This window comes from Belonocnema kinseyi, chromosome 10 (assembly GCF_010883055.1).
Source record: "Belonocnema kinseyi isolate 2016_QV_RU_SX_M_011 chromosome 10, B_treatae_v1, whole genome shotgun sequence".
NCBI lineage: Eukaryota > Metazoa > Arthropoda > Insecta > Hymenoptera > Cynipidae > Belonocnema > Belonocnema kinseyi.
In genome coordinates this window covers 35,410,260-35,437,915 of record NC_046666.1, presented here as the reverse complement: position 1 = coordinate 35,437,915, position 27,656 = coordinate 35,410,260, and the positions used below count along the sequence as shown (strand labels likewise).

General features: G+C 27.2%; 1 protein-coding gene across 3 annotated transcripts in view; it reads right to left on the bottom strand.

The window, feature by feature from the left end:
- LOC117181881 (zinc finger RNA-binding protein) overlaps positions 1 to 26,939 on the bottom strand; it is a 52,892-nt gene extending 25,953 nt beyond the window's left edge. For 2 of the 3 annotated variants that reach the window (XM_033374895.1, XM_033374896.1), the window contains exons 1-5: positions 26,767 to 26,939; positions 26,344 to 26,456; positions 21,617 to 21,955; positions 13,681 to 14,262; positions 383 to 1,448 (exon numbers count right to left, since the gene is read on the bottom strand). In XM_033374895.1, the coding sequence (XP_033230786.1) occupies positions 383 to 1,448; positions 13,681 to 14,262; positions 21,617 to 21,955; positions 26,344 to 26,456; positions 26,767 to 26,816 (2,150 nt within the window). In that variant the 5' untranslated portion in view covers positions 26,817 to 26,939. The remainder of the gene's footprint in view (positions 1 to 382; positions 1,449 to 13,680; positions 14,263 to 21,616; positions 21,956 to 26,343; positions 26,457 to 26,766) is intronic. The other variant, XM_033374897.1, reaches the window with a different exon arrangement.
- Positions 26,940 to 27,656: the final 717 nt, after the last annotated feature.

Below are 27,656 nucleotides of genomic sequence, written 5' to 3'. Positions count from 1 at the left end.
CGTCATTGCCTCTGTAAGTGCTTATTTTGAGGAACTTCCGAAAACGCACTTTTCTGAAGGATTAAAAAAACTTGAAAAGCGATTGACCAAGTGCATAGAGCTGCAAGGAGATTATGTTGAAAAATAAAAAAAAATGTACCAAAAAAAAATTGTTTTTATACTTCATTCTAAGGACTTATTTAACTACCCTCGTATGAAAAAAGGTGGTAATACGGTATTCCCACCATGCCGCAAAGGGTTAACTTCCAATCAAAAACAGTTACATTTTTCTATCAGGTTCGCATTTAAACGAAGAAAAAAAAATGGAAAGTTACGACAAAAAAGGGCGAAAAAAAAGAGGAAATAAAAAATAATAAAATAAAAAATCTTGCATCATATTTACCTGGTCGGTTTCTCAGCACAGAGAACTACAAGACATACATGATTGTCGCCCGAAAGTAAAAGACCTTTCGCCAAATTTCCAACTCTCATAACTCCACGCAGAATTCTCGCGTCCTCCTTCTCCTTCTGGAACGAAAACAAATTCCCATCGCTTCCATCCTCCTTCTGCGGTGGAATAGCAGCTGCTGCAGCAGCAGCAGCCGCCGCTGCCGCAGCAGCATTCTTCTTCTTGTCGTCGCCCTCCTTCTTCACGCCATCGGCATTATTAGCCTGAGCAACAACAGCAGGCGCAGCAGGTGCGACGACAGCTGCCGTATTATTAGCAGCACCAGCAACAACCGGTTTCTTGCCACCCTCAGCCAAAGCGTCCGACACAAACTTGAGCGCCTTCTCCGTGTGTGAAACAATCTTCTGAACTGCCTGCAGTTCTTCCTCCTTGGGATAGATCGTCGAATGATGAGCGAGGACATGCTTGTCATCAGACGAGTCAGGACGTCTCTGTGGTCCCGGGAACATCATCATCGGCGGTGGTCCCGGAAAAGGTCGTGGGATTGGCGGTGCACCAGGTCCTCGGCCGTAGCGACGATACCACTCGTAATACTCGCACTCTTCCTCGTAGCGACGTCTCTCCTCCCAGTACATCATCTCGTCGTCCATCATCGGACCCATCGGTCCCATCGGACCCATCTGATTAATTTCCTCCCGACGACGCATATACTCCTCCCGCACCTGCTGTCGGCGCAACTTCTCCTCGAGCATCTTCCTCTGCTTGAGACTCGGTTTCATGTCGACAACCAGGTCGGGATTGACCTTTTTCTTGTAGGCGAACCTGTGACGACGACCCTTCATGTGCATGTCTTTGGCATTCGGGTCATTGAAACGACACTCGCATAGCTTGCAATTGAAGCTGATAATCTTTCCATCCTCGGACTTGTTCTCTTCAATGTACTCCTGGCCAACCGGCTGAATGTCCTTGTCATCGACATTGGAATCATCGCCACCGTCGTCATTTCCATCGTCAGCCTTCGCTTCAGCTTGAGCTGCGTTTACCGTTCCAAGATTTCCAGCTGAAATTTGAGAAAGTTTTGGTCAATTGGGATCTTGGGAGGGAGAAAATATTTATTTATTATTATTATTTTTCAGGTTAGGACAGGGGTCTCCAAAGAGCGATCCTGGTGTCTAATAGCGATCCCAGGCCAGTAGATCGGAGCTACTCGGCTCTGACTCTGAACTGTAAAAATCCTTTACCTGATTTGAGCTAATTAGAACCCTTAAACTCGAGACCCTCCATTAAATTGGAAACTTCACGGTAAGAATGAGAATTACGAAATAAAATAATCAATGTTTAGTTTTTGTTACTATAATAATATTAAATGAAATAATTAAGGCCATGTGTTGAGTGGATCACGTGACCAGATTCCTACCTTACCGCCACCTTTCTTATTTCCCAACCTATTTTCACATGGAGTGCCACATCGAGTTGAAAATTTGGGATGATAAATAAGAAAAACTAAAAAAAGGTGGCTCTGGTCCTTAAGGGCATGTGATACTTACACTTTTCCCGGCTTTTTTCCACAAAAAAAAAATTTCAACTGAATTCGGAGACGCTATAAAATATCATAACGAACGTCCCCAGACTCTTTTTTGAGAAGTAATAACAAAAAAAAATTTATTGTGCTAAATAAAAATATTATGCATATGCATTATTTTGAGGTTACTTCGTTTTTCATCTCTGCCTTTCCGATAATCTGGAAATCATTTATGAAATAAACTGTTTTGATTGCCAGCAAACAAGATTAGTTCTAAGATATTAGTTACTATGTTTATTAGCAAGTCCGAAGTTTTCGTCCAAAAATATTGTGTAGTTTGGAACTAACGCTCGGGTGAATTATAACACACATAACCTCGAAATATACACGCACGTTGTAAGCAATATCAAAAATGTTTTAATAAAAAAAAAAAACACAAAAAGTGTGTGGGGACTTCTTTTATCATGTTCGCTATCATTTCCCAAATTTTTAAGACAAAATATTTATTATTCTAGAAAAAAAGCCGGGGGAACCTAAAACTGGTAAAATCGACAATTCTCTAAGTATCACATGCCCTTAACTTAAATAATTATAAAAAAAAAAAAAAAAAAAAAATATTTACAACAAAAGAGACTTTTTTAATAATTATACAAATTTAGGACCAGACCCACCATTCTTAGGGCTTCTTGTTTAGTATTCCAAATTTTCAACTAGATGTGGCGTTTCGTGTGAATATAAGTTGGGAAATAGAAAAACTGGCGGTAAGATAGGAATCTGGTCACGTGACCCACTCAACACATGGCCTTAATGCGATTTTAATATTTTTTATCCTCACAATTCAAATTAACTGAAAATCAATTTGTTTATGAATAATTAAAATCTTTGTTTTTATATTAAGATTTAAGTTTATCAAAAATATTTCTTAATTTTATAATTATTATAATTACACATAAAAAATTATATCCCAATAAAATAAAGTAATTAAAAATAATAGTCCTGATATTAAAAACAATCCATTTTTAAATCCATAATAACCAATTTTTAATTATTAAGAATTTATAAAAATTGTTTAATTTGACCTAGATAATTTATAACATTATCAAATCTAGCAGATAAACAAAAAATAAATAAATTACAATTAAAACTCCTCGGAAAAGATAATTGCCAGAGGTTTGATGTATAACTGAAAATCTTTAAAACTAAGAAATTTGAAATACTCTTAATTTGAATGATTAGAAATTTTTACTAATTTCCAGCAATGACTAAATTCCTAACTACAGGCCTCGGACTCACCACACTATTAAAGTATTTTACACTAATTTTGAAACAATAACACTATTTTCTATTATTTCGAAAAAATTAGATGAAATACACTATTTTCAAATAAAGTCATATTTTCAACTAAACAAAATGATGTGCAACAAAATGCATAAACTTTTATCTAAATAGTTGAATTTTCAACTAAGATCAATTTCTATCAAAAAAGGCGAATTTTTAACAAATTACATACATTTTCTGCTAAATAACTTGAACAATTGATGTGATTTTAGTACAAATTTTACATCATTATTTTTTCATGCTATTTTTTCTAAATAAATTTAATCGTAATTACAATTTAAAATTCTATAATTTCAGCAGCTTTCACTTTAAAACATTCAATTTAGTTTACAGTAAAAAATTTTTAAACTTTAATCACTTTGAAGTTTGAACTGAGAATTATTTTTATTTATAGGTTAAAATATTCGAATAATTTAATTTTGGACGCAATAATAGTAGCTTTGAATCTTTAATGATACAATTTTCATAATTCTAATTTTTGAAATTTGTTTATTTTCGAAATTTTAATTTGAAATAATATGTAAAGACTCTTCAATTAAAAAACAAAATATTAAAATTTGAATGCTTTCAATTTATTTGGGATTAATTATTTTTAATAAAGAAATTGATAAGTTTACAATTGGAATTTTTGAAGCTTGAATCGCCTCAAATTGAAAATTATTTTTATTTAAAAGTGGAATTTTTAAAATATTTTTAAGCTAGAAACATTAAAAATTAAACAATTAAATTTTTTTAAAACGGAACACTTAAATTATTTTCATCTTAAATAGATTAAATGCCCTTGAAAAGTTTCAAAATTGTATATCAAAATCTTGAGAAATCTACTTTTTTTTTACATTTTCCAAATTTTAAATTATTTTTGAAATTTTTTCCGAACTTCTAAATATCTTAAAACTAATCGAATTTTTCCTACGATTTTTAGAAAATCCTGCAAATTAAAAAAAAATTCTTGAAATCTTCCAGATTCTTTTTTGACAATTTTGGAAATCTTTTAAATTCTTTTAAAATATTCGCCTAAAATAATGTCTCAAAATGAAACATCATTTTCAATTTCCCTAGCAATCTCAAGAAAATGATTTTTTGATTCTTTTGAAGCCCTGTTTAAAAACCTTCGAAATATTTTTTAAACATGTAGAAATTTATATTTTCTTGTAAATTAGAGGTTATTTGCGCCGAAATTTCCGTACAAATAGTCGAATTTTGTCGGTACAAATATTTCGTTAAATTATTTGAAATGTTTTAAATTTATCTTCAATATTTTCAAAGCTTCTAAATATTTCGTAAAATTACTCCAATTATTTCCACAATTTGTATACTTTTAAATATTTGATTTTAATTTAATCGTTTTAAATAAACAGTGAAATGTTGCTAAATATTAAATAATTGTCCTTTGTCTTAAATAAAAAATTGATTGTATTAAAAATGAAATATTTTAAACTGAAAGAATATTTCAAATTTAATGAAATTCTTTAATTGCGAATATACAATTATGAAGTTATTTTAAAGTTGAAAATAGTTTATGGGATTTTAACCTGACGTTTACGTTTTTTTAATAATTGGGAACTGAATGATATCATAATTAAAAAATATAATTAAGCTGACTATTTTTAGAAACTTTTCGACACACAATTTTAGAACAAAATTAAGTTCGAGAGATATTCAAAAGTTTTGTAACGATTCAAAAATAACTCAAACTTGCAAAGATTTTTTAACGAATTTTATAAAGTTTCGCGAAAATTAAAGACATTTTTGCAGGTTCCTAGGCATTTTGAAAAATTAACTTTTAAGAAATTATTTAAAAAGATTTCAAAAATTTCGTAAAATTATATAATCAAAAATCGAGTAAATTCAAGACATATTTAGTAGAATTGAAGCGATTCAAAATGAAGTTTAAAATTAAATTTTTTTTAGAAATACAGATTTACAGTTTATCAAATATTTCTTGATACCTTCCCAATTTCTTAAAGCCCTAAGATTTGTTTAAAAAGACTCGAATTTTTCATAATATTTTGTGAAATTGTATAAAATGAAAAAATTTCTTTACAATATTCTAGAGATGATTTTCTGACCCGTCTAAAATATTTAAAAAATTTATATATTTGTTAATTTCTTGAAAAATCCTATGAAAATTATATTTATATAAATTTAAAAGCCAACTTATAATACTAATTTTCTTGTTCTTAGTTCTCAGAATTTAATTTCAAAATGGATTTATTATGACACTTCAAAAAATAATTTTTGATTAATTTGAGTGTTGCCAAAGATAAGAAATATTCGTTAATCGTTGTTTTTTAAGAGTGACTATGAAAATGTTAAAATATTTGTTTGCTTCATTACAAAGTCTCTTCGATTAAAAAAATATCGCATTGAAGAGTTCGTTATTTAATCGCAATAGAAAACAATATTTTATGATTTATCATATTCCTTGTTTGTAATATATAGGTATAATAATTATATTTATTATATAGTAGCATTATGTTGTAAAACGGCAATGTAAATCCGGAACTAATACAAAATTATCAAAAAAATAATAACAAATCCAAAAATTAGCGAAAAAAATGGTCAAAAATATAAATGAACTAATTATAGTTTGACAAAAATAATTAATAAATTATTCATTAATTATTAATCAAATTGTTTGCCTTATTTATAATTTCATAAATAGCTTATAAATTAATAATCAATTAACTATGTTCAAGAGTTCTAAATTTCGGGAATTAAAATATTTGTGGGAATTTTTATAATTCGTTTATTATAAATCTGTCCCGAAATCGGTGAATTTTAGTTTTGGATATTTTTAAATTCGGGATTTTATTTTCTGTCAATTAAAAATCTGGTCGTTATTCGAAATTATAGAAATTTTTATAATTCGGTAATAATATATATTTTTGGCAATTATTTTTCATTCATTTGTTGTATTCGTTCTTTACTTTTTAAAATTATTTTTTATAAGTTCTGAATATTCATGCAATTTTTGTTTTTGTTTGAATTATGTCAATTATTCCGCCTTTCTCTAGATTGAAGAGAGAAAAACATTAAACCCTAGAAACTATTGTTCAATAAACAATGAAAATAGTGAAATATTTATTTTAAAAGTATATAGTAGTTATGCCGAAAAGCAAATTTGTAACTGGATTTATTAAAATGAATTAAATGTGTCCATAATGTAGATTTTTTTTTTATTTTTTAAAACTTGAAACTTTTTTAAACTGCAATTTTAAAAAAATCTGCAAAATAAAAAAAAATTGGCCTAAAATCTCCCAACCAACTAAATTTGCCTAACAATCTAAAGAAAATGGTTTGATTCTTTGAAACCCTTTCCAAATTAATAAAAAGTTTATTCTTTTACGAAATTGTAAAAATGTATATTTTTCTTGAAATCCTTTTAAGACTTCTAAATCTTCTAAATGTCTTTAAAAAATTCGAATTTTTCTTAATATTTTTGAGACAACAAATTTTTCGTTAAGATCATACAGATTCTTAAAAAAAAATGTTTTTTGTAAATCTTTGTTTTTTGTAATCTTTTAGAATATTATTCAAAATCTTTAACAATCTACATAATAAAAAAATGAAATTTTTTAAAGGTTTCAAATTAACTTTGAATTGTATGAATACTTTAAAATATTTATCAAGCATAATACATTTTTTTTTTAATTTCCTAATTCTCATTTAATTTTCTTCTAGAATTCTTTTTTTCAAAACAAAGAAATCATTTGAAGTTTAACCAGGAACCTTGAGACAATTTTATTGTTCTCTTAAATGCTTGAAAAGCTCCTAATTTTGTGTTCAAAATCTTCAAAAATGTACATTTCGCTAAAAATTTTACGAATCTTCACAAGATTTCAAATATTTTTGAATATTTTTCAAAATACTGAAACTTATTCAAATTAAACAATTTTAATAAAAAAAAAACTTGTTTTAAAATCTTTTAGATTCTTTTACGAAATGTTTTGAAATCTTCAAACCTTAAAATCAACCTTTTAAAATAAAATCTGAATTTTTAATTTTCCCAAAAACTTTGTCCATGTGGTAGAAAAATAAAAAATTATAAAAAAGTTACTATCAAATTATAAAAATGTACAAAATCTCACTCTCAAAAAGCTTTATTCTATTAAATTAGTCATCGAAAACAGTAACAAAATTATAATTTCAGTGAACTATTATTTAAAAAACATAATTTAATAATTTTAAATGAAAATGAACATCTATTGATAATTTTTTTTCTGTAGATTCGATTAGAATAATTATGATCAATAATTCAAAATCTAAGTGTCAATTATTTATTAGTACAAAATTTCTAACGAGCCAAGCAATGAGAACATGCACTTGAAAACATGATAAAAAATGAATAGGGTGGCCGTTTTAATCAAAGCAAAAAATGCCCAGTCATTTCCCGGTTCGCAAACACTTTTTCACGGTAAATAATATTAAAAATTGCGATCTCTAAAGCTAAAATTGTTTCCATTTGGAGTAATAAAAAATACAATACAAATTGTAAAGCACTCAAAATGCCACTTTTGAATAAAAAATTTTTTTACTAAAGTTAAAAATTTTCTTAACTCTAAAAGTTTGTATTCAATTTGCTCAATAATTTACACGTAAAAAATGGAAGATAATAACAATTTTCAATTGAACACTTTTCAATGAAATGCAGATAATCTGCAAAATTTAGTATTTCTATCTTTTAAAAATTAATGAATTCAAATATTCAGATTCAATTCTCGAAATTTAATTCCAAGTTCTTATTTTTCAATTCTATAAACAATTTTAAGCTAGAAACGTTATTTGCATTCTAAATAATTTAAGCATCTTTCAAAAGATTCAAAACTTTATTTCAAAATCTTGAGAAATCTAGAAGTTGTTTTAAAGTTTTTCAAAATTGAAATTATTTTTTTCCGAATTTCTACTAAATATCTTTTAAAATAAATAGAATTTTTTTATGATTTTTAGAAACTAGAAATTGTTTTGAAGTTTTTCAAAATTAAAATCATTTTCGATTTTTTTTCTGAACTTCTAAATATCTTTTAAAATGAATCGAATTTTTCCTACGATTTAAAAAAAATCTTGCAGATTTAACCAAATTTGTTTAAAAGCTAGCTTCCAGAATCTTGTTTAACAATTTGGAAATTTTTGAAATTATTCTTTTAAAATAATATTCTGAAATAAATTTTTTTTTTCTATTTTGAAACTTTTCAAAACTTCAAAATACCTTTAAAATCACTCATATTTTTTATCAACAATTTCACTTACAAATGAAATTTTTTTTTGTAATTGAACAATCAAATATTGCTAATTATTAAATCATTATTCAGGTTTTTTTATTAAAAATTTGAATTTTAATGCATTATAAATTGAATATTTTAAACTGAGAAAATATTTTTAATTTAGTAAAAGCCCTTGCCTTTTTTTAAAGACTAACACTTTCGAATTGAAAAAATTTAATTTCACCGCTAAAATATGGACATTCTTAATCCTTAAAGAATTTAGAATCGTTTTGGTAAACCAATTATTGTTCCCTTTTAAACATAATTTATTTATATTTACAGTTCATAAACTGTAAATGTTTTTTTATCCAAAATTTGCAGCTTTAAACGCTTTAAATTTTTTTATTATTAAATATTTAGGACTGCATTTTAAAATTCTTTAAATCAAAAATAAAAATCTAAAATGGAACATTTTTTAAGTAGAAGATTTTCGAATTACGCATTGTAAACTGAATAATGTCATAATTTAAAAAGACAACAATTCAACTATAATTATTTGTAAAACTTTTCAAGTCGAACTTGGAACAGATTTTTCTGTTAAGTATTTATAAAATTCCCGGTAAAAAAATTAATTCACTCATTTCCCAGCCTGAAAAAATTCCCGACCCAGTGGGTCGCCCTGAGGTTCGCAAACACGTCTTCAAAATCTCTTTAAATTAATTTTTCAAAATAAAAGTTATTTTTAATTTTCCCAGGAATCTGAAGAAAATAATTTTTAGGTCGCATGGAAATTTTTGTACGAATAACCGGATTTTGTCGGTTTACGTAAGCACTGTTTAAATTATATATCATCTCAAATCTTCAATTAATTCTAAATATATTTCGAGCTTCTAAATTGATTTTTTTTAATAGGAAAATAATATTTTCTAAATATCAGACAATTGTTATTTTTTTTCATTTCAAAATTTCGCATTTCCAAACACTAGTAATTTTTTATTTGAAAAAGATAAAACTTCAACTGAGCATTAAAAAAAAAACGGTTAAAATAAAAGTTAGACAGACTTTTTTCCAATAAAAAATTTGTAAAATTCCCGGTCAAAAAACACGGTTTCCCGGTCTAACGGCCACCCTGAATAAAGAATAAGAAAATAATTAACACATCAAACCAAATATTTTTAGCGACATAATAAAAAAGGCCACTATTTCCTCTCATTTTGCACCTTTAATTATTCGTTATTCATTTCAACCGTTATTGATTTACGTATTTCTGAACATGTTCATCGTTACCTTTATTCTCTTTTCGTATTATTTCACTTAATTTCATTTTTATACGCAAGAAACGCAACAAAAATTGACTATAATATTATCAAAATATTATTCATCATTTAAATGTTTGCCTTTTTTACTATGAAGATAAAAATTCATATAAAATGCAAGTGTTAATGATGCAAAAATCATGCAAAACAAAAAACCTTGGATAGAGTTCTTAGTCGGTTATATCACTTCGAGGATGGTAACGAAAATATTACTGAGAAACAAAATCTTGAAAAATTTTAAAGAATTTAAATCTCAGTCAAAGTAATTATAATTCTCTTGGAAAATTCCCTGCTCCAATTAAGAATTTTACATTTCTGTTTAATTTAAACGCTTAATAATTTATATGTATAATATAGAAGCTTTTACGTTATATTAAATAAAATTCATTTTCAATTTAATTCCCCGAAACTGCAAAATAATTTTTCAAGTTATTATAAATTGTGCAGTTTAAAGATATAAAAACACAGAAAGGCCGCCCTATAATTTTCTTAATGCTTTGTAAAGAAGAACGAATCCACAAAATTTATCATTTGCCATAATAAAACAAAATTAAAAATTCCAATTTTTTAAACCTTTTAACTGCACAATCTATAATACTTTAAACAATTATTTTATAAGGACATTCAATTTAAAATTACTTTTTCATTTTGTCAAATTAATTTGTACGGAATATTTTTTTAAAAATTCTAAAGATTTTTAAATTGGTAAAAAACAACAATCTGGAAGTTTTTAAGACATTTTTTTTATTTTGCAGGTTTTATTGAAAGTTAAAAAAAAACTAAACATTTTATAGGATGTGAAGTTGAAAAAAAAATTTGTAAAAACAATTTCAAGTTGAAAAGATTCCAAATAATGTAAAACAGAAAATCTAGATTTTGATGTAAAGTTTTGAAACTTATTAAGGACTTAGAAAAGTTTTAAGATAACAAAAATTTCTTTAGATTCTTATGAAAACGTACAAATGATTATTTATTATTTAAAAATATTCCAAGACAAATTTTAATGTATAAATAACAATTAAATTATTAATCTAAAGTCTTTGTTTATTATCTTAAAACGTTTAAAAATTTATACTAAAGTCGTCAAAGTCTACTTTTTCTTTTACATTATTTGGAATCTTTTCCAATTTGATTAATTTTTTATTTCCATATATCTTTAAAAGGGGTTTGAATTTTTCCTAAAAACTTTAAAATCCTAAAAATTAAAAGAATAAAAAATGGCTAAAAATCTTCGAGATGATTGTTTTTATAAATTTCAAAATCTTTTGAATTTTTAAGAAATATTCCGTTTAAATTAATTTTTCACAATAAAAAATCATTTTACATATCCCCTAGGGATCTTCATAATTTTTTTTATTCTTTTGAAAACTTTCAAAATGCTGGAAAAAGCTTCTAATTCTTGTCTCCTAAATCTTAAAAAAAAAGTTCCAGCTGAAGATTTCAACTGGAATATTTGAATTTTGAATCTACTAAAAAGATGAATTTTCAACCAAAAAGATGAATTTCCAAACAAAAAAATAAATTTTCAAAATAAGATGAATAAAAAAAAACACGATTTTCCACAAATTAAATGAACCTTAAATAAAATAGTTTTATTCGTAAATAAAAAATAGAATGGTTCAATTGTTCGTTAAAAACATAGCTCTTAACTCACATTTTCAGAAACAGTTAAATTTTTTACTGAAATAGTTAAATTTCTAGCAAAAAAAAAAAAAAGATTTTAACACAACATAGCAAAATAATTTAATGTTCAAATAAAATTATAAAACATTGAAATAGAGGAATTTTAAAGTTAAATATATGAACATGGAACTTAAATTCTTAGTAAAAAACAGAAGTAGTCAAATTTAAAAAAAAAAAAAATGAATTTTCAAGAATTAAGTTTTAAGTTAATAAAATGAATCTTCAACTAAAAAAGATATTTTTTCAGCCAAAGATTAAATAATTAAATTTTCAGTCAAAAAAATGTATGCTTAACATAACAAAAAAAAAAATTAATTTGAAATAGTATTTTTTCAGTTTCAGTTGAAGAAAAAAAAAAGCTTTTCAACCAAATGAATTTTTTTTAAATGATGAATCGTTAATAAAAAAAATGAATGTTCACAAATGATTGTATTGATAATTGATACTTGAATTTTCAACAGAAAAGAAGAATTTTTAAACAATGAAATTAACTTTAAAAAAAAATCATTTTCTATGACAAAAAAACTCGTTTTTTTTTAATACGGGAATTTTCAACGAAATAAATGAATTTTTTAGTCAAAGATAAGTTTACATTCAAAATGTTAAATTTTGAACTAGAAAAGAATCCATTTTTCACCCAAAATGGAACGGTTAATTTTTCAGTTGGAAAAATTAACTTTCAATTAATTTTCTACAAGCAAAAGATGAAATTTCATAAAAAAAAAAAACTGAATAAAAAATAGAATAGTTGAATTTTTCGTCAAAAATTAAACGTTTAACAACAAAAAATTGGATTTTCAGAAAAATAGTTGAATTTTCTGCTAGAAGTTAGATTTTTAGTTGAAAAATTTTAAACAAAATATTAGTTTTCAATATATCAGTTTTAAGTTCAGAAATTGTATGTTCGACCAAAAAAGATAATTTTACAAACATTGAAAAATTAAATTTTCAGTAAAAACATGAGTGGTTAAAAAAAAACGAATTTTTGACTAAAATTGTGGAATATTTACTTGAAATAGTATTTTCAGTATTAGAAAAAAATTATTTTACGAAAAAGAAACAGTTTTTCACAATAAAATATATTTTTCAACCAAATACATGAATTTTGTAATTAAAATGATGAATCTTTAATAAAATATGATTTTATTTTTTAACTGGATAAATTTACCTCTAATCTAAAAGATGAATTTTGAACTAAAATGATGAATATTTAACCAGAATACTAGAATTTTCAACCGGAAGGAATTTAATAAAGAAAAAAACCATTTTTTTCTTCTACATGCTACAAAATGGAACGGTTAAATTTTCATTTGAAAAAATTAACTTTCAACCAAACTGCTTCATTTTATACCTACAAAAAAGATGAATTTTCAAGTAATAAGATTAAATTTACACACAAAAAAGGACGAATTTCCCGCAAATTACATGACTTATAAAAAAAATTTAATTTTTAAATAAAAATATCAATTTTTAACCAAATAGTTGAATTTTCATTTAAAAAATATACAAAATGATAAAATTTCAACCAAAAATAGAATAGTTAAAATTTTGGTCAAAAATCTAATTTTGAACAACAAAAATTGGATTTAAAAAAAAATAGTAAAATTTTCTCCTGGAAGTTAGATTTTTAGTTTAAAAAATTGATTTTCAACTAAGTTACATTTTTAAAGAGATAAATTTTCAATAAAAATGACGAATCTTCAAAAAAAAACATTTATTTACAAAAAAGAAATAGTTCTATTAAAATTCAAAAATATTTCCTCTTCAAAATACTCATTTAAGTACTCTTTTTCTAATTTTTTGTCTTGGAGCGAATTTTTCAAACTCCTCTTTTCTAAATCCCAGCTCTAATTCTTAAAAAAAAAATACCCGCTCCATGCAAAAAATTCCCACTTCCAATTACGTTTTGAAATTATATTTCTTTACCGAAACACCCTCTTCTAAAATAAAAGCAATAATTATTTTCACTCATATATGTCCTGCAACCGTAAATCAAGTAGAAATAACTTTTTCAAATTGACCAAAATTAATGAAAACTGCAAATTTGCTATGTTTAAAATAATAAATTCCCAGTCAAGTCGCCAAACTTAAAATTTTTTACCTTGAAATATAAAAAAATCAACCTAAATTCTCGCGAATCTAAGAACTCTAATCCAGGAATGACTACTAGGGGGACGACGGGGTATTTGTTCTTGGTTAATTTTGGAAAATTGAGAGAGGAATACTAACAAGCAACAAAGTTGATTTTAGGAGTAGCCGTGACCGTGCCTTTCTTTCCGGTGGTTTTAGCAGCAGCCGCCGCCGCCGCCGCCGCAGGTTTTGGATTCAAGACAGTTGGATCAGCGCTCGGAATTGGCTTTCCCAGTTTTGTGTGCAACTTGACAACCTTCTGATGTTTGGCGCCCCGAATGTGAGCCGCGTAAGCATCATTTCCGGTACAAGTCACATCACAGAGCTCACAGCGAAGTGAATTTCCGGCGCCGCGCGCTGGTGGCTGCTGTGGAACCTTGAGCGACGCTTCCTTCTTCTTGTGCTTCTGGCCCTCAAGATGCTCGCGATATGTCTGCGGTCCAGCGCAGCTGATTTTACAGACATCGCAGTAATGGAGCTGCTGGGGCTTGGGTGGCTGTTTCGGACGCATTGGCTTCATTCCACCGCCACCTGCGCCAAATCCCTTTCGTCCACCATAACCCTGCCAACCGCCCGTCTTCTGGTTGGTGGAATTGGTATTTGCTGTCTGCTGGGCTACGTACATGGTCGCAGCGCTGTAGAGCGCCGCGTCGTAGCCTGAGTACGTCGTACTCGCCGTTTCTAGAAAAAAGAAAAGAAAAACACATTCAAGTTAGGAAGATAGTTCGTTCATATCGTACTATATAATAGGTCCAAGATCGAATTTAAATTTGAATTTCAGATTAAAAGGTTCAGAGTAGTCAAAATTCAATTCTGTTGAATTTTCAAGTTTATATAAGTTTAAACAATTCAAAAAGTATCTGTTGTCTTAAAATTTCTTTTTAAAATGTAGTAAATGTAACATAATTTGGAGCCTATTTTAATGTTGAGGCTACAAATTAAAAAAATTGGATGTATGCTTTCTTATATAGAAAAAAGGACACTCCAAAATATGGATACAAATAAATTTTAAACTTCAACAATTAACTGAATTGGCTCACTCCAAAATTATGCTCCGTTATAAATGACAAAAGCATAATTGAAATGTCTTGGTTTTGGATATTAATATCAAAATTGACAGATGAAAATATCAAATATCAATTTGATGAAAATATCAAAATCAAAATTGACCTTGAAGAAGACCTGCAACTAGGTTGAAACGTACGTTGGTTATACTAATTAAAATTGACGAATAAAGATTCATTGACATCTGAATCCACTTTTATTTATATTGGACCGTATGACGAGAATAAAACGCATTCTCTCATTAATGTTAATAACGGTCGAAGAAATTTCACAGTATGGATAAACTCCAATAACTGAATTCTTAATTACAAATTAATGCTGAAAAATGGTTCATTTCAAACATTTTTATTCAATCAATCAATGATGAACAAGTTATATAATAAAAACCTTCTAATCTCAATAGGCTTAATCAGGGTGGCCGTTTTAATCGAAGAAAAAAATTCTCGGTCATTTCCCGATTCAGAAATATTTTTCACGGTCAATGAAATTTATAAAATCAAACTATATTCTAAATATTTGTCCATATAAAGTAATAAACAACAAATTAAAGCATTTAAACTGGAACCCTTGAATTTCAAACTTTTAAAATTGAAGTTTCAAAAATGTAAATCCACGTTAACATTCACACTAGTCTAAATTAAAGAATCAAGCAATGAACTTTAAAACTTTTTAAAATTATATTATATTAAGTAATTTTCAGCTAGATACATTAAAAATTGAAAGACTTTTTTTTAACTAACAGTTTTTAAATTATAACTTAAATTATTTTCATTTTAAATAGTTTAGGCATCCTTCAAAAGCTTTAAAATTTTATTTAAATATTTTTTATCAATATCTTGTCATCTGATATCATCATTCGGTTATTTTTATTTTTTATTTTCAGTCCCGGGCTCATTTAGAAATTAAAAAATAGTCCAAATAGTGCTAAAAATTTGAAAAAATAGTGTCATAACATTTTTGAAGTATGTCCAAATTAAAAGAAAACAAATTAAAACTTTATTTTTAAAACTAAACGTCTAGTTTTCTAACCTAATATTCTTAAAGTATTATTGAGTTTGACTAAAATTAATAAATTTCGGCGAAATTAAGTAAAAAATCGTGATATAACTTTGCTTTTCGGAAAGAAAAGTCATTTATTTCATTATTGTTGGCAATATGGAAAATGCTCTATCAGGCAATCCATCACGAAAAAATATAATTGGCTGTAATTAAGGTTATAACCTCAATTGCCGGCGACTTATGTCATAATACTTTTCGATAATAAGTGATTTTAAGTAGTTTCATATCAAATTTATATCAAAGAGACTTTATAGGATTTAAAAAATACTTTAATTGGCCTTAGGGTTTCTCAAGAGACTTTTAACGATTTCAAAAAATATGAAAGGATTTTTAAAGAATGCAGAAAAATTGAACGACTTTAAAGAAATTTTAAAGCTTTTTTTAAGAATCCAAAAAGGTTTAAGGATTTGCAAGAGATTTAATCCAATTTTAAGGCAGTTTAGGTGATTTCAAAGAATGTCAAGCGAGTTACTGAACAGTACTTTAAAAAGATTTTAATGAATTTGAAGAGATTTCAAGTGATGTATTTTTTTAAAAATATTTTAGGAAATTAGGAAAACTCAAAGCATTTTAATTAACTGTACTAAAGTTCGAAAATTGTAAATGATTTTAAAGAAGTTAAAGAAATTTCAAAAAAATTCGGAGTAGTTAAAGGATTTTCAAAAAAAAAAAACTTAAGAATTTCTGAAAATTCAAGTGATTTTAAGGAATTGCTACAGGGACTTGACGGGATTTCATGATTTTTTAAAAGGATTTAAAAATAATTCAAAAACATTTCAAGATTTACAATAAATTTAAAAAAAATTAAGACAGTTTTATTGATTTTGAAGACTTTAAAACGATTTAAAAAGTTAAAGAAAAGTTATTTAACCAGATTTTAATAAATTTTAAGAGATTTCAAGGGATTACAAAAAATTCAATAATTTAAGGATTTTCAAGAGATTTAAAGCAGTCTACAAAAAATTTAAGGATTTAAAGAGATTTTAATTAATTTTAGTCAATTTTGACATTTTGGACTTGAAGGATTTTTAAGAACTCAAGTGATTTTAAGGAATTCCTAGGGACTTGGATGAATCTTAACGTTTCTTTTTTAAAGGATGTAAAAATAATCCAAAAATATTTAAAAAAGATTTAAAGATTTACAAGAAATTTTATAAGATTTTACGACAGTTTTAGTGATTTTAAAGAAAGTCGCGCGAGTTATAAAAAAGTTATTAAAACAGATGTAATGAATTTTAGGAGATTTCAAGGTAATTAAAGAAATTGATTCATTCAGGGATTTTCAAGAGATTTTAAAGAGCCCAAGAAAATTTAAAGGATTTTGAATTTTAAAAGATTTCAATTAATTTTAGTCAATTTTACAATATTTTAAATTATTTCAAAGAAGTTGAAGTGAGTTAAAAAAATTAGGAGGACTTTCAGGATTTTCAAGCAATTTTACGAGATTTCTAAGTATTCAAGTGATTTCAAGGAATTACTACTAGGAACTTGCCGGAATAAGAGTTAAATTTTCAGAGTTAAATTTTTAACAAAAAAGGATGATTAAAAAAATAGCAGTGCTATTGCAGGATTTTCTGTAAACAAAAAATAAACGAAAAAATAAAAATTCAGAAAGAAAAAGTTGACTTTTCTATCAAATATTTGCATTTTTAACCAAGTAATTGAATTTTGCGAGCCAAGAGGACGAATTTCAGAAGCCAGTTGAATCTTTGAGCATAAAATATGCATTTTCGAACAAGAAAGATCAAGTGTTAACTATAAAATATGACTTTTCTACCAGAAAAGATCATATTTCCTTCCAAATGGACAATTTTCTACCAAAATAGTTGAATTTACAACCAAGAGGGATCATTTTTTTTACCAAAAAATTGAGAAAACAATTAAGTTTCCAAAAAATTGTTAGAAGTTTTAACCAAAAAGTAATGACTTCATAAAATATGAATTTTTATTCCAAAAAAATGAGTACTTCAAGAAAAATTAAATTTTTTACCAAATAGAATTTTTTTTATCTAAAGACATAACTTTTAAAAGCCCGTTAATGTTTTAACCGAAATAGATGAATTTTTTACCAGAAAATATTAATTTTCCTTCCAGGCGAATTTTCTACAAAAAGTGCGACTTTAAAAAAAAACAGTCAAAATTTTAAACAAAATACTCGAATTTATAACTAAAAATAATAATTAAAATTCAACCAAAATAATTGAATTATTCAAAAAAAATCTTGAAAATTTTAATAAACGTGACGACTTTTTCATGAAATAGTTACACTTTCAACCAAGTAGTTGAATTTTTGAGCCCAGAAGACGAATTCTGTACAGACTGTTGAATTTCGAACAAAAAAGTTGATTTTCAACCAAGGAAGGCAATTTTCGAAAACAACAAAATCAGTTTTCTACCATAACAGATAAAATTTTCTTTAGGGCGAATATTCTACCACAATAATCGAATTTTCAACGAAAAAGTATGAAATTTCAATCAATTTCAAGCGAAAATAGTTGAGATATTCCTGTTGGGTTTCATTAATTCAGTTTGCAATCAAGCAAAAAAATCGATAAAAGGTGAAGTTTTTTAAAAGCGGGAAAAACGAATCCTCTACTGAAAAAGGAAATACACTGGATTTCTTAATCAAGATCAGCAGTCAAAGTGTAACAAATGAGTTTTAAACTTGTTAAATTTTTGTTTGAAAGTTTTTTATTCCAAAAATATATTCAAATGCTCAAATAATTTACACTTAGAAAATGGAAGCTACTTAACGATTAAATTTTTTTATAAACTAAACTTTTCCTAAATTAAAAGTTAAATTATTTTTATTGTAAATAGTTTAAAAATCCTTGAAAAGCCCCAAAATTTTATTTCAAAATCTTGAAACATTTACATGCCGTTTTAAAATTTTTTCAGAACTTCTAAACGTCTTTTTAAATGATTCGCATTTTTTCAAGAAATTTTCCTATAATTTTTTTTTAATCCTGCCAAAAAAAAAAAAATTCCTAAACATCTTCCACATAATTTTTAATACTTTTGTAAATCTTTCTAAATATTCTCTTAAACTTAATTTTTCAAAATAAAATGGTTTATAAAAAATGGAAAATTTTGAGAGTGAAAGATTTTCGAATTAAGCATTCTAAACAGAATAATATAATAATTGTAAAAGATAACCATTTTTCTAATTATTAAAAAAAAATCAGTTGAAATCAAAGATTAACAGATTTTTTTTCTAAACATTTGTAAAATTCCTGGTTAAAAAATAAATTCACTATCATTTTCCGATTTCACGGTCCAGTGGCCATCCTGATTTACAATTATGTATTGTAAATTATATAATAATTTGTTTCCCTTTTTGATTTTATCTTTAGAATTTCTACGTCATGTTTTTTAAAAATTATTCTTGATTGCAAAAAAAAACGAATTAAAGATTTTTTTCTCGAAAATTCTGAAGAAACATACATCTAACCTTTGAATGTATGTTAGTAACGTTTTTTTTTTACAAAATTAATTATGTATCTTTTAGTGATTTTAATTTTTAACCAATCAGATTGATCTACTAATATTTTTTTCGACGGGAAACTGGGAGGAAATTTAATTGTTCACAAATAAATGCTTTCGACATTGATAATACCAAAATTAAAAAAAAACTACTAATAATAAAAATAAGTGGTAAAAAATAAATTCAAGGCTTCCAAAATTTAAGAGTTTTTTTTCAAAACGAGAATCTGTAAATAAAATTATTTCAGAAAAAGGGTTCGAAAATAGAAAAAATTAAAAAATTTATTACTTAAAATTCAAAGGAATTAAAATTGCATTGCTCTTTTAAATAAAAATAATTTTTAATTTGATACTACTTTAAAGTATATTGAATGTTTCAAAGTCGAAGCAGCTTAAATTGTAGAATTAAAACATTTCATTACATTGAAAAAATTTTTTATTGACGCCACGCATTTTTTCTACAATAAAAAATTAATTTTCAGCAATTTTTAAAACTTTTAATATTGAAAAATTTGTTTCATGGATTTTAAAATTAAAAATTTTAAATTGAATTCTAATTACAGCTCAGAATTGGTTAAAAATTGAAAATTCCCTATAGATGGGAAATTTTAATTCTTTTAAAAAAATTTCCTGTTTAAATCCAGAATTTTAATTCTTTTCGAAAATTTTCCATTTCAACTAATTGTAAGAATTAGAATTTTTTGGAAAAATTCCCTGTTCACATTCATATTTTTTCCCAAAATACCTCGCTTTAACACTGAACAATAATTCTGTTGGAAAAATTCTATTTTTCATTGAGAATTGTTATTCTCCTGGATAAATTCCAGTTCCAACTCAGAATTGGTTAAAAAATGAAAACTCCTTGTTCAAAACCGGAATTTAATACTTTTGGAAAATTTCCCGTTTCCAGAAAGAATTAGAATTTTTGAAAAATTCACTATTCCAATTAATAATTGTAATTTTTCTCGAAAATGTCCCGTTTCAATTTAGAACTCATTCTAATAAAAAAATTCCCTGTTCCAAAAAGAATTATAATTCTTTTGGATAAATACCAGTTTCAATTCAGAATTGTTTACAATTTGAAAATTCTCTGCTTCAACTCAGAATTATAATTCTTTGAAAAAATTTTCTGTTATGAATTCAGAATTTTGTTCCTTTTCAAAAATTTTCAGTGCTAGCTTGGATTTTATTAAAATTTGAAATTCCCGGTTATTAATCTGAATTATGTTATGTCAAATTATTTTTATTTTAAATCGTTTAAAAATCCTTAAAATGCTTCGAAATTCTATTTCAAGATCTTGAAATATCTACATGTTGTTTCGAATTTTCTTTTAATTAAAAAATATTCTTAGAAGTTTTTCCCAACTTCTAAATATCTTTTAAAATTATACAAATTTCAAATAATTTAAAAAAAAAATCATTTTCAATTTTCCTAGCAATCTTAAAGAATGTTACTATTAAAAAGTTTCTAAATTTCATGTTCGAACTCTGCCAAAATCTATATTTGGTTTCAAATTAGGCCGTGAAATATTTGCACCAAAATTTTGGTCAGAATAGCCCGGATTTATCGGTACACGTAAACACTTTGTTTAAATTATTTGAAATCATTTCAAATTTTTAATTAATTTTGCATTTTTTCAAAACTTCGAGACATTTCAACTTACTAGGTTTTTTCCAGGAATAATAGGTGTTTTAATTGTTATTTCTACATCAAAATTTAAAAAGTTGACTTACAAATTATATTTTTTTTAAATAGATCAATTAAAATGGTAATTTTTAAAGTTTGGTTTTTTTGTTCCGTTTTGAGTATTTTAATTATAATTACTGATTTTAAATGTGCAGTCAGATATTTTTCAATATTAAGTAACTTCTTTTTTTTTTAATTAAAAGATTTTAAATTACGTGGTTTAAAAATGGAATATTTTGGACTGAAATTCAATAAAAGCCTTTGATCATAAATATATTATTTAAAAGTTATTTTTAAATTAAAAACAGTTTATAAAGTTTCAATATGGCGTTTGCACTTGCTTTTAAGACTTTCCAATTGAAACAGTTTAATTTTCAAGCATAAAATCTGGAATTTCTAAAATTGTGAATGCTATCAGAATTGAAAAAGATCACAATTTAACTAATTATTTTAAAACCCGGTTGAAATCTAAGTTGAATGGATTTTTCTTCTAAAAATTTGTAAAACTCCCAATCAAAAATTAAATTCACGGTCATCTCCCGGTCTAGCGACCACCCTATAATTGTAAACTAAACAAAATTCCCCTTTCAGTGGCCACCTCGATTAATGCCTTACCTGATAATTTTAGGTGAAGAGTTCAATTCAAGTTTAAATTTTGGACCTTGAACGGTTGCAACAAAAAATTTGGAATTTAACCGAAAAAAAACAAAACAATTTTTTTAATAAAATAAAAATGCTTACTATTTGCTGCGTTTGCCGGTGGAGCGGCTGGCGTTGGTGGCGCGGTATATCCAGATGAATATGTTGCAGCCTGTGCGGGATTGGGTTGCTGATAAGCTGTGCTAGATGCCTGATAAGTTTTGGCTGGTCCGGTTGTTGTGGCTTGTCTAGGAGCGCCGGTGTAGGCACTTGTCGTACTATAAGCGGGCTTTGCAGCCTGATAATGAGTTTCTGTTGTAGTGTAGGTCGCGGGTGCAGCAGCTGGTTGCTGATAGTAAGTCTTGGTAGCGTCGTAAGTTGCAGCTGGAGCTGCTCGACCGTAACCGTAGTCGTAGGTTTGTGGCACAGTGCCTGGATTAGCTGTTAATACAAAACAACATTTTTCTTAAAAAAAAAAAAAAAACAAAAAACTTTATTCTAAAATCAATCCGACTCGAAATTCAATCTGAATTATAAACTTTACAAGCAGACATGCTAAAAAAAAGACGACTAAGCCTCGATTAAGTTGAATCGAAAAGCCAAAAAGTTTGCGCACATTTTTCTTTTGTACCTATTTCGGGGATATCCCCGTATAAATAAGTACGCTTTTTTTAGTCAATTAAAAAACCAAATAGTGCATAAATATCGGAGTCAACTTGTTGGAGTATCTGAATTAATGACTGAAAATATTCTAAAAACTGTTTTGGATTCTCAAAAACTTGCACATCCACTTCTTCTTTTGCACCTTTTTCGGGGATATTCTGATTACTTATTTTTTCCGAAAACAGCACGAGATATGAATAGTAGTTTATAGTTAAAAATTGTTCTTTCTGAAATATGCAAATTGATTTGGATTTTTAAAAACTGTGACACAAACATCTGATGCCAAAAATAAAAACTAATAAGATTAGAAACAAAATTTTTTAATCCGGGTTATTTCCCGGTTAATTTTGAAGTGTTTATAATAATAACTATATAAATTTTTAAAAGAATTAAACATTTTAGTACTCCAAAGTAAATTATTGTAAAACCGATTTTAGACTATAAGAATAAATAAATCCTTATAAATAATATTAATGAAATGTAACATTCCTAAGATTTCAAGTCGAACCAAAAGAAACAAATTTATAACTAAATAGTTGAACTTTCAACCAACGAAGATGAATCTTCAACCAAATAAGCAAATTTTTAAACAAAAAAGAAAAAACAATTCTACCGAAAACAGTTGCATTTTGTATCAAATATTTTCATTTTCAATCCAGAAAGTTGAATTTTACATCCGAAAAGACGAATGTTAAAAAAATGTTGAATTTCCGAAAAAAAGTGGAAGGAAAAGAGATGAATTTTACAACAAAAATATTATACAATAGACTTTTAAATAAAAAATAAATAACTTTCAACCATAAAAGATTGATTTTTAACCAAAAAAAAATGTCTTTTGCACTGACAGATGAATTTCTAATCCAAAAGGGTGAATTTTATACCCAAAAGAGACGAATATGCAACAAAACATTTGATTCGACAAAAAGGTGACTTTAACAAAATATTTCAGAGTTGAATACTGGGCCAAAAATATTACAGTAGACTTTTAAATTAAAAAATAATCAAGTTATAACCATAAAAGATGAATTTTGAACAAAAAATATGTTTTTTTTAATAATTAAATTTTCAAACTACTAAGATCAATCTTTAAAGAAATGATTTAGATTTTCAACAAAAACGAATAAATTTCAACCAAAAAAAGTTGCATTTTGTACCAAATAATTTCATTTTCAATCCAAAAAGACGAATTAAAACAAAACAGTTGAATTTTCATAACACAATTTTCAACCAAGAGGCGAATTTTTAGCCAAAAAGGATATCGTCTGTAATGAAAGATGAATTTTCAATCCGAAAGGGGGAATTTTATATACATAAAAAGACAAACTACGCATCAAAATATTAAAATTTTCGGCAAAAAGTGAATAAAAAAAATTAAATTTCCATTCAAATAGAACTTTTCACTACAAGAGAATAATTCTGGGCGAAAAATATGATAGTAGACTTCAAAATTAAAAAGAATGAAGTTCTATCCATAAAATATGAATTTTTAACTAAAATGGTGCATTTTGATACGAACAATTGAATTTTTTAATTACGAAGATGAATCTTTAAACAAAATTACCGAATTTTTAAATAAAAGTAGCATTTATCTTAACGAACTACATTTTTTCAGATTTAATTTTAGTTAATAATGTAAAGAACATGTTCAGTAAGATTTTTGAGGTCCCTGAGCTTTAAAACGGAGAAAAGTTGGTGTTCATCTCTATATTTGAATAAATATAATTTTTTTGGATTACAGGTCTAATAATCGCTGGTAAATTAAATTTCCTTCTTGCATTTTATTTCTAAAATATGCTTGAGACACTTTGAATGACCAAGAAATAATTTGAATGTTTCAGCAGTACTAAAATGATTTTTATCATCGTGAATTCCTAGTTTTAATTAAAAAAAAATTAATTTTTAAGGATTAAACGAAATACTTATTTTCCTTTTTCATAAGGCTTCTTTTCTGAATTTGCTTTCGAATCCAAAATAAGAAAGTACATGTCAATAAAAAAAGGCTTCAATTTTGAAGATAAAAACCAATTTTTATCCCATCGGATGCTCAGAAACTATAAAAAAAATTCATGAAAAACATTCTTCACTTTATTACTGAACTAAAAACAAATATTATTTACAATAAAATGTTGTGCCTAATCAAAATAAATGATCTATTCGTTGATTTTTTCTATTTTATTAAAAAAATGTTTTGAAACGAACAAGATAAAATCTGACAGGGTATAATTTTATATATATTAGAAAGGGAACCAATTATGAACTATAAACTACTATTCACATCCATCTTGCTTCCTTCATGACAAAAACGAGTTAAAAAGAAAAAAACTGTTTTTTACTTTTAAACGCGCAGTGCGCTTTTTTCTTCTTTCACTAAAAATAGATGTTAGCCGTAAACAATATTGAAGAACGTGTAGGTTAAAAAAAAAAGAAAAAAATTTACACTGTGGTCATTAACAAAATTTAATTGCTTATGGGATTTTCTAAAAAAGAAATTTGAAATTATGGCCCCCTATCGTACGTCGGAATGTACAGAACTGAAAATAAATTAAAAATTTAAAAAAATTGTGATATTTAACGAAAATATTGGAACAAATTCTTTAGAATAACATTATTTTTATCGAATTTGTCAATTTTCCAATCAGAAATTAATTTTCAACTGAAATTATGAATCTTGAACAGCATAAATTAAATTTAAAAACAAAGTAGTTTAAAAAACGGTTAATTGTTAACAAGCGTTGAAATTTCCACTAAATAGTTGAATTTTCAACCTAAGTTTGTCGTTAGATGGTTACATGTTAAACAAAATAGTTTAAATTTTAACCAAACAGTTGAATTTTCAACTCACAACGATGAATTTGATACCAAATAGTTGAAGTTTTAATCGAAAAGAATTAAACCTTGATCAAAAATAGTTTCAGTTTTAATTCACTATTTAAATTTGTCAAGCGAAAAATATTTTTTTATAAGACTGTTGAATTTTAAACAACAAAGTGAAATTTAAACAAAGAAAGATACATTTTTAAGAAAAACAAAATACTTTCAAGTCCAAAAAAAACCTATTTTATACTCAAAAGAGAGAATTATACAACAAAATAGTTCAATTTTCTATCAAAAAAATAAATTTAACAAAATAGTTGAATTTTCAACAGAACAGTTAATTGCCAACCAAATGGTCGAATTCCCAAACAAAAAGCAAAATATACAAAATAAAAAAGAAAGTTGAATTTTTGACCCAAAAAATTACTTTTTCACAAAATAAATAAATTTTTCAACAAAAAAATACAATGTTTACCCAAAAAGTTGCATTTACAGCCAAATAGTTGAAATTTAACCAAAAGATACGAATATACCAAAAGTGCAGTTGAATTCTCGACGAAAATATGACTTTTTTAACAAAAAAAGTTAAATTTAAACCAAAAAATAATTGTTAATAATCTGATAGTTACATTTAGAACCTATTAATTAAACTTTCAAACGAAAGGGTCGAAGTTTTAACCAAATAATTGAATTTTCAACAAAGTCGAATCGTGTATAAAAAAAGAGATAAACTTCAACCAAAAATAATGTTATTTTAAATCCAATAGTAGAAGTTTCAAGCCAAAAAACATATGAATAAAAAAAACAGTGGAATTTTCAACAAGAAAGTTAAATTTGACCATAGAAAGATTTTTAAAAATTTTTAAAAAAAGGGTGAATATGAAACCTGTAACTGTTTTTCTCGCGAAATATATAAAATAACCCCAAAAAATGCAGTCACATGATAGAAAAGCGTATCCAAATATCGGATAAGTGGCAGTTCAAAATTGATCCTCTTACTACCTCTAAATTTATTAAAAACATCACTCCCCAAGCACAGCAAAAATCGATAACAAGCTCGCTCAAACTCTGCATAAAAAAGCTCCTGAAGTTATTATAACACAACGATGCATTAAAATAGCCCTTTAAAAAGCGTGATGCAAGCACGTGGAAATACACATAAATACATAGTTAAAATAATGCTATTACCGAAATTCGGTACCATAGCCTCTTTTCCAGGTCCCGGTTCACACTGAAAAAATCCGGCTCCTAGTACCGGAATTTCGACATTGACATGAAACCCAGGAACCTCTCCTCGAAGGAGGGCGAGGAACCTAGACTTATAAATAAAAAAAAAAGCGTTATGGACTCACCGGCGTAGGTACCAGCGGCGGCTGCAGCGGCTGGTTGCTGATAATAAGTCTTAGCAGCGTCGTAGGATTGGACGGCTTGTGCCGCTGGCGTCACTGCGTATCCGCTGGTCGCCCTAAGTAACAAATTCAATTGCTAGTTTTCGAAAACGCACGTCTCGAGTTGATCGTGGCACCGCAGGGGGAAATCGTATTTTGTTTTAATAAAATCGAGCAAAGTAATTTAGATTCGACCTGAACTGATTTTAAAATTCACTAACATGACGCTCCACACACGTCGAGAAATGGCGGCCGAGCCGGCTAGGGCCTTCGAACATTATTAAAGAGTTATTCAGAGAACTTTAAATCGCGCCCAGCCCGTCGAAAAAAAACCTGGAGGCTTAACACTAGCTACTTAATAAAGAGTAAATTCAGACGATTTCGTACCCATATTGAGTTCCGCCGTGAGTAAATCCGAAATAATTGTTCTGCGCCATCCTTCCTTGCAGAGAATCCCGGAAAGAAGGAAGTCGTAGGGGACGTAGGGCGTGCCACGAACTCAACCTAATGGCTGGAAGCGACACGATTGGCTTACACGTTTTCGAACCGCGCCGCCACTGGTGCACGCAATCAACACCACCTCCACGCAAATCAACGCATCAGGCAAAAACTACTATCCGGTTAAGCACATGCGATAAAATCCTCACCGCGATGCTTACCACAATCTTCGGCTCCAGGGAAACTGGTAGTTTGGAGTTTCGCTGATTTTCCGGACTTCTGTGAGTACTTGGATCCTCGAAACCTCCCAAATCGTACAGCAAGAGGACCAGTTTGCCGGCGACGTGCGGCGACGCGTGCGTGAAATTCGAGACGCGAGCGCCCTCCTCGTCAATTTTTCACCGCGTGATGTCAACTTTCAAGATGACCGGACTCTGGATGATAATTTAATATCTAGATGGAAAACTATTGTTTTACTAAACTGCTATTAAGGCGTTTTTCAATTTTCACATTATTAATTATTAAGATATCTTTTTGCATACATTTGATTATTTAATTGAAAATATAAACTCATTTCTAATACGAGTTTCGTCAAATAAGCTAATTGGATGTTTGAATTTCCCGCCACGGAGAGAATTAACCAATCGCAAAATTAATCTGATTTCACGATCCAATCGCTAAAGCACAATGACCAGAAATTTTTGTGTTGGAATAGGAAATTTATGTCAACTTTCAAAAACAACGTTATATTACCAGTGGCGGGGGGTGACAGGTTTTTGGATACGGGGGGGGGGGGGCAGAATGTTACATCACACTTGTAAAATATAAAGGTTAAAAAG